Here is a 13,303-nt window from a genome sequence, read left to right as displayed (position 1 = left end):
CTAGGATACCTCAGTGGTGAACTGAGCTCTGAGCAGAGACTTAAAGAAAGCTATGGAGGGAGCCACAGAACGTGAGGGGACCTGGCTTCTGACTTTGTCACATCACTTGATCCCCCTGGGCCACGGTATCCAAAAGACAGTTGGACTGTGTGACTTTTTAAGGTCTCTTCCTGGAGAAAATCTATTTAGTTTCCAAAAGCCTGCCTTTCCAGGACTCAGCAAGCAAATATTTTCTATTTCTCTTGGGTAAGCTGAAGATTTAGCAGATGTTTATAAGGTGACCTGAGATACCCAGGGCACAGTTTTATCATTAAAAATACAGCTGAAGCCAGACAAACCTGTAACAAAAGAGTGAAGTCCACAGTAATAAAGCACAGTTGCTCTATCCCCAGCCCCCACCCACCACCACCATTTTGGCAATAAAGTGCCTCTGGGATTATAGGACATGAATGTAAACATTCTGTGTAAATCAGATGTGGCTTGCTCTAAGAATAAACCATTTATATAACCCACTCAAGAAATTATGACATACACATGGAACAAAGTATCAAACAATATAGAAAGGCAAAAAGATAAAAAAAGGAAGGCCTGTAGATGAAGCCAACTTAAATATTTCAAAGGAATCTGTGTTTGTGGTTAAATTCCAAGGTTGTGTCAATAATACAGAGTGACTAAGAGAAAATATTCTAGTCTAGAATTCATGGTCAAAATTTGACATATTAAACATAAAATAGCCAAATATAATTATATGCAAATCAGATGAATGCTTATATTAGTATCTGTTATAGCCAAGCAATAATAGATTTCAAAGGTTTAACAAAAATTAATAGATGGAAAATTGAAAATGGCAGTGTTCTATCTATTATCCTCAGTTTTTAAAAATCTCGGCCGTGCACAGTGGCTCACGCCTATAATCCCAGCACTTTTAGGAGGCCAAGGCGGGTGGATCAACTGAGTTCAGGAGTTCAAGACCAGCCTGGCTAATATGGTGAAACCCCATCTCTACTAAAAATACAAAAAAAAAAAAAAAAATTAGCCGGGCATGTAGGTGGGTGCCTGTTATCCCAGCTACTCATAAAGTTGAGGCAGGAGAATTGCTTGAACCTGAGAGGCGGAGGTTGCAGTGAGTCAAGATTGCACCACTGCACTCCAGTCCTGGGCAACAGAACAAGACTGTTTCAAATAAGTAAGTAAGTAAATAAATAAATAAATAAAAGAATCTCACCCAGGCACAGAGTACCATCAGTAGATTTTGGTCATGGACTATCTCAGGAATTTCACATAAATTTTGTGTTCTGGAGGGCCATGCATGGGGGGCAGCTCCTCTAGAGTAGCTGGGTATCTCTGCCAAACTCTGTAGTAGTTTGTGATCCTTTCAATTGGCTGCTTCCCCATGTAGTGAATGAATTTTCTCTGTGGAGAATTAGCTCCCTGAAGGAAGGCTAACAGGAAGATTGGTCAATCAGTGGGACATGTGAGGAACAGGTGGAGTTGGTGAGAATATTTTTGACAAGTTATTTTTAAAACAAAAACTTTAAAGGCTTACAGATTATCTTGTCTCATAGAAGGGCAACTCTGCTGATATTTCTAAGGAATTATCTTTCTTAAACTAAAACATGAATCTGTTTGGAAGATAAAAATCAGACAGAAAAAGAAAACCTTTGGGATTTGGACTCAGACAGACCTGGGATTGAGGTTAGCCTCCATTATTTATCAGGTGTATGACCCCAAGCCTTAGTTTCCTGTTTTGGGATACGGGATAATAATAGCATCTTACCTCACTGAGTTAAATGAGATGATATGTGTGAGTGCTTGACATGATGCCCAGAACTTAGTGAAAGCATTGGTAAAAGGTGGTTTTTGTCAGTAGGGGTGAAAGTAATACTAGGAGACATGGTACTGTTGCTGTTGCTGTTGCTGCTGCTGCTGCTGCTGGTGGTTATGATGGTAATCATGGTGGTAATGATTATATTAGTCTGCTAGGGCTGCATAACCCAGTACCATAGACTGGATGGCCTAAACAACAGAAATGTATTTACTCACAGTTCTGGAAAAGGGAAGTCTGATACCAAGATGTCTGCAGGGTTGGCTTCTTCTGAGGCTCCTCTCCTTGGCTTGTAGTGGCCATCTTCTCCCTGTGTCTCTACAGCATCTTCCTTCTGTTTATGTCTGCTCAAATTCCTTCTTTGTATAAGGACACCAGTTAAACTGGATTAGGGCCCACCCTAACTGCCTCATTTTAACTTAATCACTTTTTAAAGCCCCGTTATTCTGTGGTACTGGGAGTTAGGGCTTCAACATATCAATTTGCAGGGGGTGACACAGTTCAACCCTAGATCATGGTGATGATGATGATGATGATGATGATGATGATGATGATGATGATGATATTACCTGACGTCCAGAGCCATGGTCAGGGAATCGAAATTCACCTGAGTCACTCATGAGGTTTCGTCTTCACTCCTCTGTCTCTGACCTTCTAGTTACATATTCAGGTTTGTAGAAGGGTTCAGGGTCAGCAGAATTTTCTTTCCTCTTTGTGGACTGCGTTTTTCTTGTCCACCAGACTGAAGGATCTGGGATGGGCTGAAGAGGACAGCATTGGGTTTCACAGTTCATGGCCATGACAAACATGGAATCTCAGTGTCTCCTTTGAAAATGTTTCCTATCAATGCCTATAATGAGTTTGCACCTATACATGTTAGCATTTGAACTACTAAATGAAGAGAACTGATATTTTTAAGCATGTTGCTTCTTTTTAAAAAGTTAGCTCTTACAAACTGTCTGATAATTTATTTCCTGATCAATATTCAGAAAGCACCTGAAACAGCGCCAGGGTCACAGAAGGTCCTCAGTGGAAGTTAACTCGTAATAAAATTCCCCAGGTCAAAATATGGGATAGCTCTTTACATTCCTGCCTAACGTGTAATAGCTAATCCTCCATATTTCTCATAATCAGATTAAGAAATAGTCTGGTTGATGCCAGACTTAGAAGTGAAGCATGGAAAAGAAAATGCACACCAGGGTACATGTTCCTTTCAGCTACTCATGAAGTTCTTTCTACCATGGGCTGCTGAAGTTGGTTTTGTCACAAAGCCATCAGCCCATCTGTTCCGTATAAAGTGTCCTCTTCTCACGAAGAGAAGAGCGGCGTTCATTTGAATGATTTCAAAAGGAAATAACTTTAACTTTAGAACTTGGTTACGTTTTATTTATGTCTGATTTGCAAGGTTGACAGCCAGTTGAAATTATATTTGATTGTAAATAAGTAATCATGGTTTTGAAGCCAAGTGTACCCACATGCACACTTGCCTTCACATTTACACACATTTCTCATTAAGATGTCAGTTGGATACAGCTGTAATTAAAATTGCAAAGAAAGGTTTGTCAGAAAGCAGTACTACTATATGAAAGCTATCTTGTTTTCTCTTTTTTTGCCATCAAGTAATATTCCTGACATAGAACTTTATCCTGTTTAAGTAATTTCAACATTCTCAAGATGCTTCCTTACACTACTGGGTGTCAAATCTCTGTCAGGATTAATGGTGAAGTTTGAACAAGTTTATCCTCTAATAATACTCTACAGTTGAGTTACCCTTAATAGCTTGTGGAATGTACTCACATGCATTCTTTGATTTGATTTTCACATCAATTCTGTGAGGAAGGTAGGAAAGGGGTGGGTGTGTGTGTGCATGTGTGTGTGTTTTGATCCCCATGTTAAGTGGCTCACTTGCCTAAGTTCCTACTAAGTGGCAGTGCCAATGACTCACACATGGTTTATTTATTCAGCAGTCCTTTAGGGAACACTTACCATGTATCAAAAGTAGGAGGATAGAAAGAACAGGCTGTTTCTGCCCTCAAGGTTGCCCTAGCCTAGCAGGAAGGACAAATAAGTATGCAGTTGTGACGCCATGTGATAAGTCCAATGGTAGAAGTTTGCACAGAGTTTTAGGGAGCATTAAGGAGTGCGCCTACACTGGCCTAGGGAAGGAAGAATATAGAGAAGGCTCTTTAGAGTAGGTTCCCATCAGTCTCGAAGTAGGAAGTATCCTGGTATCCAGGGGCTTAGAGAAGGGAGCAGGCGAACATTCTAAGCAGAGGAGATTATGAGTTCAAAAACCTAAGGATGGTCAAGCATGGATCCTTCAGGAAACTGTAAGTGATTTGGAATGCTGTAGTACAGAGGGAGGAGGGAGGAGTGAGGAGTGGTGGAGGATGGGGTTGGATGGAGTAGTGGGATTGGACCTTGTGAGCCATCTTAAGGAGGCTGGCCTTTGTTCTGGAGGCAGTGGGGGACCATCGCAAGGCTTTGAGGAGGATAGTGAATCAGATTCCATTTTGAAAGGCCACTCCAGCCACAAGCCAACCTTCTACTGGAGGGAGCAAGGCAAGAGGCAGGAGAACCAAGATGGGGCTGTTACAGTATTTCGGCAGTTAAATGACAAAGGTTGTCTTAAGTCACTGGGGCTAGAAAAAAATGAAACAAAAATTTTAAGTAATCAAAATTACCAATGATGCATTTATGTGTGCTCTGTTTATCTTGCCCTGTTTTCTCCTCCTCCTATATGGGGTACCACCTTCCCCCATCCTCCAAATGAACCGCATTAATTTTCTTACCCTGACATGAACCAAATGCAAATATTTCTAAACTGAAACAGGTGGACTAGAACAAAAACCATATCTTGAAAACAGCCTCCAAAATAAACCTGAGCTAAATCAATATTCTACATTGTGTATGTTCTTAGCAGGCTATTGGGTGTTATCCAAAACAAGCTTTATGGTCAGAAACTATTTGAAAGAACAACAGAGGGAGAGGTTGCTTGTGCTGATGTCACAAGGAGAGAAAATACCAGGCAGGTGGGAAGAAGGCCGCTCCTAAGGACAGTCTACACGAATAATTGTATTGCGCCTTTCAACTCTATAAATTGGATTTCCTTAGATTTAAGGAGTAAGACATTAGCCCTTGGGCATCTGTAGCCCCAAGAATTTTAACATTTTTCATGCTTTTCTCCCAGTCGAGGTCCTCATGGGCGGAGTAATGGAGCTTCGTCACACAAGCCTGGCAGCAGCCCATCATCCCCGCGGGAAAAGGACCTTCTGTCCATGCTGTGCAGGAATCAGCTGAGCCCTGTCAATATCCATCCCAGTTATGCACCTTCTTCCCCAAGCAGTAGCAACTCAGGCTCCTACAAAGGAAGCGACTGTAGCCCCATCATGAGGTGAGTCCTGCTCACCTAATTCATGCATCTTAGTTTGTCCTACTTGGTAAGCTTTTCTTTAAAAAAGAAAAAAAAAAAGTTATACAACTCTTGATCCCTTGCCTGATTCTACAAGACACTGCATTTTTCTTTCCCACATTTGGCTCATTCCTCAAGGGCTGCTGCAGAAAGAGCGCAAGCCACAATTTCTAACAAGGCACAGCAATCTAAGCAGTTCCTGAATAGGGAGAGAAAATGCCACAGAGGCAGCAGGAGGCTGAGGCAGGAGAATTGCTTGAACCTGGGAGACAGAGGTTCCAGTGAACCAAGATCACGCCACTGAACTCCAGCCTGGGCAACAGAGCAAGACTCCATCTCAAACAAACAAACAAACAAAAACAACTTAAGATGATTCTGTAGGCACCTGTTGTTACAGGGGTGTGTGAAAGGTGGGGAGGGTGTCCAACTCAGTCTGGAGCGATCAGGGGAGGCCTCCCTGAGAAAGTGAAATGGAATTGAGGTCTGAAGAGCAAGCAACAAGTTAATTCATATGAGATTGTAGGGAGTGTGGCGCAGAAAGAAGGAACTGCATTTCCAAAGAGGCCACGACAGGAGGACTGGATGGTGGGCATGGACACAGGTCATCTTGGAGACAGGCAGGTGCTCAGGGAGCTGGCAGCACAGTGGCTGGGACTGGGTCCAGAGTCAGGGAAGGGGCTGGCCACCCTCCTCCTTCGGCCTTCTTCCTGCTGGGCATCCCTATTCTCGTCAGTCAGCTCTCTTACAGCAGGGATTCCCAGCTCCCAGCCAGGCCTGAGAGGGGCCAAGATTCCAGCAAGGGCTGTTTTGTAAAACATTGAGCCTGTCTTACAAAACACACTGGGGAGAGTTAAGTAGAGGAAGAAACTTCTTCCCTTCAGAAGAAGGATCTTTCCATTTCCTCCAAACTGGCATACTCACAGCAGGGATTGATTTTAGAACAACTTGCATTCAGCAAATAGCCATCAGGATCTTTAGGCAGTGGCACACTGTGCAGAAAGTTAGGTCCTCTGGCTGGGTTCCTTCTCTTCTGCCCAGGCCCATCCCCTGACCCTCACCCATTGGGCTGCATGTTACTCTGAACTGACAGCTCAGGCACCTGGACAATGGTACATTATTTTGTATAAGAACATTCCTAAGCCATAGAAAATTCTCCTCCTCCACGGTCCCTATTCTCTCCATAAATACACCAATACCCCCTTCAATCTTCAAAGTAATTAATAGTCCTAAGATCGGCAATTCTATTACAGCTCACCTTCTGAAGTGAGGTCACCCATTATTGAGGTTTAAGACCCCAGCACACAGCTACCATTCCTTCTCAAGCTGTTAGCTGTGTCTGGGTCAATGTGGGTGGCTATAACAAAGTACTCTAGATGTTGGTCCAAATCTTTCGAGAACCATGGGCTACATACTGTAGGTTTAGGTCTGAGATCAGGGTGCCAGCAAGGTCTGGTTCTGGGAAGGGCTGTCTTCTGGGCTGCAGACTGCTGACCTCTTAATGTATCCTCACAGGGTGGAAAAAGAAAGCTAGAAAGCTCTCTGGGGTTCCTTTTATAAGAGCATTAATCCCATTTATGAAGGCTTCACCCTTATGGGCTAATTCCCAAAGTCGTCACCACCTAATACCGTCATATTGGGGTAAGAAGTTCAACATATGAATTCTGGAGGGACACAGACATTCAGTTGATAACACTCTGTGTTACTCTTCTTTTTATAGAAAAGGAAACGGCAAAAAGTAACATTTCATTACTTGGATTGTTTCAGGCGTTCTGGAAGGTACATGTCTTGTGGTGAAAATCATGGTGTCAGACCCCCAAACCCAGAGCAGTATTTGACTCCACTGCAGCAGAAAGAGGTGACAGTGAGACACCTCAAAACCAAGCTGAAGGAATCTGAGCGCCGACTCCATGAAAGGTGAATCTGCCTTCCTTGAACGGTGGGGTGTAGGACAACTTCTTTCTCCATAAAATGAAACATGAATCCAAACTATAGAAAGATAGAAAACAACAAATGATTGTATTCAATTTTGGTCAAATTTTTAAAGTCAGCCTCTGAAAAGAGTCATTTCATAACTCTGTGTGATATGGCTGTTTCAGGAGTTCAGGGAGGCCCGTAGGTTAGAGGGGATCCTTTGTTTTTCGTTGTTGTTGTTTTTTTGTTTTGTTGTTGTTGTTGTTGTTGTTTTGCAGTGTATACAGCTTTGATGTGAAATAATCGGGTGTGTGCATGACTATTTTTAAATGGCAAAAACACGTGCGGGAACAATCCCATACTTCCAGCAGAATGGGTCACAACCGTGGACCAATTAAGCCCTGTTTATATCCGTGCATGAATGGATATCTGTGTGCATTGTGATTCCTGCATGCTATTTCTGTGCCGAAGGAAGGGGCTCATTGTTCTTGGCCAAGTGTTAAGGCTGAAAAAAAAAAAGCCCATGCTTAAGAGATCTTATCTGAGGGAGAAGACTTTTGACATCTGGGCAGCAGGCCAGTTGTTCTGCTTGATCATTTTCCCCTGGAACATTTTGGAACAGACCAGGAAAGCTCTGACCAGGGTAGCTGTGAGCTCAGGGTGAGGGTGGCATGTGCATTCTCTAATAGTCTGGGCTACCTGATCAGCCCAAACCTCCTCTTCTGCTGCCACAGAGATATAAAGAAAACTCAATACCTTGGTTGCTAAAACTGTGGGCAGGTAAGGGTGCAGACTGTGAGGAAGGGAAATTTTTCATCTTCCGAATTAATCTGGCTCATCATCTGAAATAGACTTGAGACCTAAACTCTCCTCTGGGGTGAGTCAGACCTTATGTCTGGAAGTGTTTGGTCTGTGATTTGCAGAGTCCATGGGAGGATTGGAGCACTCAAGGGAGGAAGGAATGGGAATGCAGCAAAACTTGGGAAAATATTCTAGCCTAAACTTAAATGAGCAATATTGATGTCTCTTCATATATATGAGGATCCTGACTACCCTATCTTCATATCCACTGAGAATGTAAGGACTGAATATGAAAAAATTATATATAAGAAAGAATTTATATACAAAGATCTTGAAATAGGGTTGTCCTGTGAAGGATCTGAAAAATAGGGTAGATTCTCCTTAGTGTAGGATGAATTCAATATTATCCTACCTGAGAGGAGACAGAATAAGCAGCTTGTCATCATGTAAAGTCCCTGCCACGTGTAGCATTTTATTATTTCAAAAATGTTTATCATTGGAATACCATATGAACAATTTAGCAAGGCTAAAACTTATCAGTCTACTTTCTGTCTTAGATAGGTAATTAAAAGTGAACTGGCCTTCCACAAACTATAGACATTTGGAAAGGGTAGGATATGGAGATAAAAACAGGCTAACAGATGCTAAGATGTTCTAATAATAAAGTTTCAAATATTAAGGATTGAGTAGAAGATAAGACTTGTAACACAGTGCAATATCCAACCCATAATGAGTACTCAAAAAAAATTGTGGTAGCTATTTTGATTCTGATTCTGATTACTATTATTACTTTAGCCATTTTACAAGTAAAGAGAAAGTTCACAGCTAATCTCCGCCAAAGAGAAAATGTACTGCTTCTTTCAGTTTAGGCTGGAGTGTTTTCTCAAGTTTTTCTGTGTTCTCTTGAGTTCCCCGCATTGAAAACTGATTTCACATCTGTATTTCAAGTGGAAGAGTATGAGCTCTTGGCTCTGTGCCAGAACTGCCTGTTGCCCAGTTCAAAGTTTTCCTTTTTTTTTTTTTTTTTAATTAACCATGCTTGTCTTGGCACTCTAGGGAAAGTGAAATCGTGGAGCTTAAGTCCCAGCTGGCCCGCATGCGAGAGGACTGGATTGAGGAGGAGTGTCACCGGGTAGAGGCCCAGTTGGCACTCAAAGAAGCCAGGAAAGAGATTAAACAGCTCAAACAGGTCATCGAAACCATGCGGAGCAGCTTGGCTGATAAAGATAAAGGCATTCAGAAATATTTTGTGGACATAAACATCCAAAACAAGAAGCTGGAGTCTCTCCTTCAGAGCATGGAGATGGCACACAGTGGCTCTCTGAGGGACGAACTGTGCCTAGACTTTCCATGTGATTCCCCAGAGAAGAGCTTAACCCTCAACCCCCCTCTTGACACAATGGCAGATGGGTTATCTCTGGAAGAGCAGGTCACGGGGGAAGGGGCTGACAGGGAGCTACTGGTAGGAGATAGCATAGCCGACGGCACAGATTTGTTCGATGAGATAGTGACAGCCACCGCCACAGAATCTGGTGACCTGGAGCTTATGCATTCCACCCCTGGGGCTAACGTCCTGGAGCTGCTGCCCATAGTCATGGGTCAGGAGGAGGGCAGTGTGGTGGTGGAGCGAGCCGTTCAGACCGACGTGGTGCCCTACAGCCCAGCCATCTCAGAGCTCATTCAGAGTGTGCTGCAGAAGCTCCAGGACCCCTGTCCCTCGAGCTTGGCGTCCCCTGATGAGTCTGAACCAGACTCGATGGAGAGCTTCCCAGAGTCCCTCTCTGCCTTAGTGGTTGATTTAACTCCAAGAAATCCAAACTCAGCCATCCTTTTGTCTCCCGTGGAGACCCCGTACGCCAATGTGGATGCAGAAGTTCATGCAAACCGCCTCATGAGAGAGCTGGATTTTGCAGCCTGCGTGGAAGAGAGGTTGGATGGTGTCATCCCACTGGCTCGCGGGGGCGTCGTGAGGCAGTACTGGAGCAGCAGCTTCCTGGTGGATCTCCTGGCTGTGGCTGCCCCCGTGGTCCCCACGGTTCTGTGGGCATTCAGTACTCAGAGAGGGGGAACGGATCCTGTGTATAACATCGGGGCCTTGCTCAGGGGCTGTTGCGTGGTTGCCCTGCATTCGCTCCGCCGCACCGCCTTCCATATCAAAACCTAAATAGAAGTTGTTGTTACCGTGTGCCAATGTGTCCCATGTGGGTTGTGCCAGGTAGAGAAACAGGAAGTCAATCTGTGACGGTCTCTATTCTGTCGTTTTGCTCCTTGGTATTTGATTTGCACTATATTTAGTTGAAGCCTGTTCACTGTTTAAAACCGGAGGTATCTTCAAAGGCATGGAGACCTGGTTCCAGTAAATGTCCCACCAGTGGGGTATAGAAAGCATGCTCATGACCCTGCCGTGTCGTCTGAGGTACCCGTTCTTATCCTAGTGGTTCAGGAAGAGAAAACGCAGTTTGCACTTTCAAGACAGCTTCTCTAAGGCTGGCATGTTATCTCCTTGCTTTGCTTTGTGCCGTTTTAAAATGTGTAATTGTTCCAGCATTCCAATGGTCTTGTGCATAGCAGGGGACTGTAACCAAAAATAAACATGTATTTGTGTAATTGGTTTGAAGAAGTCTTGAATAGCTCTTTACTGTCTTAGTTGGGGTTGATAAGATTTGAGTGTTTGCAATTTTTTACTAAATGTAGCTCCAAAGTCTTAAATGGCTTGTTTGTTCTTAAACTGTTAATTGATGAAACTGTGCATAAGTTTACAATGTACTAACTTATTTTGCTTATTATATATAGTGTTTTATTGGAAATTGTAACCACACACTTCAGCATGATGAAAATAAAGATTAGTGTTTCCATTTAAATAAATGTTTTATCCTCCCATAAAATAATAATTATTTCTGTGATTTTACTTCTATGTATAAGAAAGACAATGAATAGCAGATCTTACATCTTTATCAATAGGGGGTCTGTAAAAATTGAATTAAATTAGGAAGAGGGAAAAAGAGTTAGTTATTAAAGAAAATGAAGATTTCCTACCCTTACTTAAAAAGCATCATTTCTGAATAAAAGTAGCTTTATTTGTTTACTTTTAAATTGCCCATACACTATTTTGTCCATATGTTTATGCAGTAAGTACATCTTGAGTGTTTTCAGGAACATTGGGTTGATCTAAGCATGCTAGGTGTTCAGGAGAGGGAGAATATGGTAGTGCCATATAGCTTCCTTCCCCAGAATGATAGGATGAGGGTGGGTGGCTGGGAAGGGATGAGAAGGTATTTGATCTATGTTCATCTAGTGCTTACACCAAAATTTTGAGATTAGTATTTTACACATATAAGGGAACTAAGCCTCAAAGAGGAAAAGTGTTCAGGATCTCAGAGCTCATCTCCAGAAGCCACGATTTCAAGTGTTTGCAAAAGCAAATGCCTTTTCTACTTTGCCACACAAAGGGAGGATAAAGAGGCTGGATAATACCCTAAGTTCTCATCCAGAAACTCTTCTTCCATAGCACTTAACACCTTTAAATATACCACCCTTTTACTTACAATGCCTTGGTTATTACCCATCTTTCCCACTGAGACATTAGCTCCATGAGGGCAGGGATCTGTGTTCTGTTTTGTTCACAGCTGTATGTCAAGAACCTAGAACAAATGAAAGAATAAGACTTAGAATTTGATAGCACAACAGGGAACCTATAATCAATAATAATTTAATTGCATATATTAAAATAATTAAAATAATGTAATTGGATCGTTTCAACACAAAGGATGCTTGAGGGGATGGATACCCCATCTTCCATGATGTGACTGTTGCACACACATTGCATGCCTGTACCAAAATAGCTCATAAGCCCTATATAGACACCTACTGGGTACCCACAAAATATTTTTAAAATATTTTAATTTTCTACAAATAAATTAAAATTTAACAATAACTTAGTACAGCACCTGGCACATAGTGGGAAGTCTAAAAATTGCTGTTGAATGAATTAATTAATCCAGCAAATACTTACCAGGTACTCTGATGCTAACTGGGCACTTTCCAGGATGGGTCTTAAAAAGTGAAGGAGACAGAAAAGGTTTCTGTCCTCAGGAAGCTTATGTTCTGTGTCTGTGAGGGACACAACATGCCATCAAATAAACAAAAGATGGTTTCAGATAGTGGTAAATGCCTCAAAGGAAATAAGGTATTTTGACCAAGTGTGGCAGAGGTGAAAGTAAGGAACACATCTCTGAAGAAATAACATTGGTGGGAATGGATGAAAAAGAGTCAATCATGCAAAAATATGGGACAAAATCTTGTAGCAAGAGGAACAAATGCAAAGGCCGTCAGACAGAAAGGGCTCAGAGTGTGACAGGAGCATCCTGGAAGTCAGTGTGGCTGGAGCAGAGTGAGAAGGAAGGAGAAAGTTGGAGTAGACAAGAAGCTGCTTCATATGGGGCCACATAAACCATGGTAGAGGTTTCAGTTTATTCAAGGACACCATTTAGGGGTCTATTGTAATGTCCAGATGAGAGATGATGCCAATTTGGAGGTGGAAGTAGATACAGAGTTTAAGTTGAAAAATTACAGATACAGCTTGAAGATAGAACTAATGTGATTTGCTGATGGATTAAATGTGGAGTAAGGAAAAGAAAAAAAATAAGGGTGACTCAGGTTTTTGGCTTGAGCAATTGGATCAATGGCGGCCATATTTGCTCAGAATGGGAAGAGTTCAAGAGAAACCAGTTTGGGAAAAATAAAACTGAGATGTCTATTAAAACATCTATGTGAAGATATCAAGAGTAACTGCATATATAAATGTGAAAATCAAGGGAGCTGTCAGGACTAGAGTTATAACATTGAACCTTTCTGGCATTTGTGTGGTAATTAAAAACATGGGAACAAGTGAGGTCATCCAGGAAGAGTGTAGAGAAGGAAAAAAGGTCAAAAATGGATTTCTGAGGTACTTCTATATTTAGATAGAGGTGGAGGATGAAGAACCAACAAAACAGCCAGAGAAATGACAGCCCAAAATGTAGGAGCAAAACTAGGTGATTAGTAGTATAAAAACCAAGAGAAGAGAGTAATTCAAGAAGAATGGAGCAGTCAATTGTGTTGAAGTCCCACCAAGAGATTAATATGAGAATAGTTACATATTCACCGGCTTTGACAGCAAGGTCTTAATGACTGTGTCAACATCATTCCTTGGAGAAATGGGGATGGAAGGCCAATTGGAGCAGGTTGAAGAGTGAATGGAAGCGAGAAAGTGAAATATGTGCTGCTGAATGTTTTTGTTTTATTAAGTTTTACAATTAAGGAGAATAGGAAATTGAGTGGTAGTTAAAAGGAGATATAAGGTCAAAGGTTAATTT

General features: G+C 42.1%; 1 protein-coding gene across 13 annotated transcripts in view; it reads left to right on the top strand.

The window, feature by feature from the left end:
• SYBU (syntabulin) overlaps nt 1-10,834 on the top strand; it is a 117,233-nt gene extending 106,399 nt beyond the window's left edge. For all 13 annotated transcript variants that reach the window (XM_055347984.2, XM_055347985.2, XM_055347988.2 and 10 more), the window contains 3 exons: nt 5,016-5,219; nt 7,002-7,151; nt 9,006-10,834. In XM_055347984.2, the coding sequence (XP_055203959.1) occupies nt 5,016-5,219; nt 7,002-7,151; nt 9,006-10,113 (1,462 nt within the window). In that variant the 3' untranslated portion in view covers nt 10,114-10,834. The remainder of the gene's footprint in view (nt 1-5,015; nt 5,220-7,001; nt 7,152-9,005) is intronic.
• Nucleotides 10,835-13,303: the final 2,469 nt, after the last annotated feature.

Source organism: Gorilla gorilla, chromosome 7 (genome assembly GCF_029281585.2).
Source record: "Gorilla gorilla gorilla isolate KB3781 chromosome 7, NHGRI_mGorGor1-v2.1_pri, whole genome shotgun sequence".
In the NCBI taxonomy this organism is placed as follows: domain Eukaryota; kingdom Metazoa; phylum Chordata; class Mammalia; order Primates; family Hominidae; genus Gorilla; species Gorilla gorilla.
Note: the sequence above shows the minus strand (reverse complement) of the source record. Positions and strands in the feature narration are given on the sequence as shown.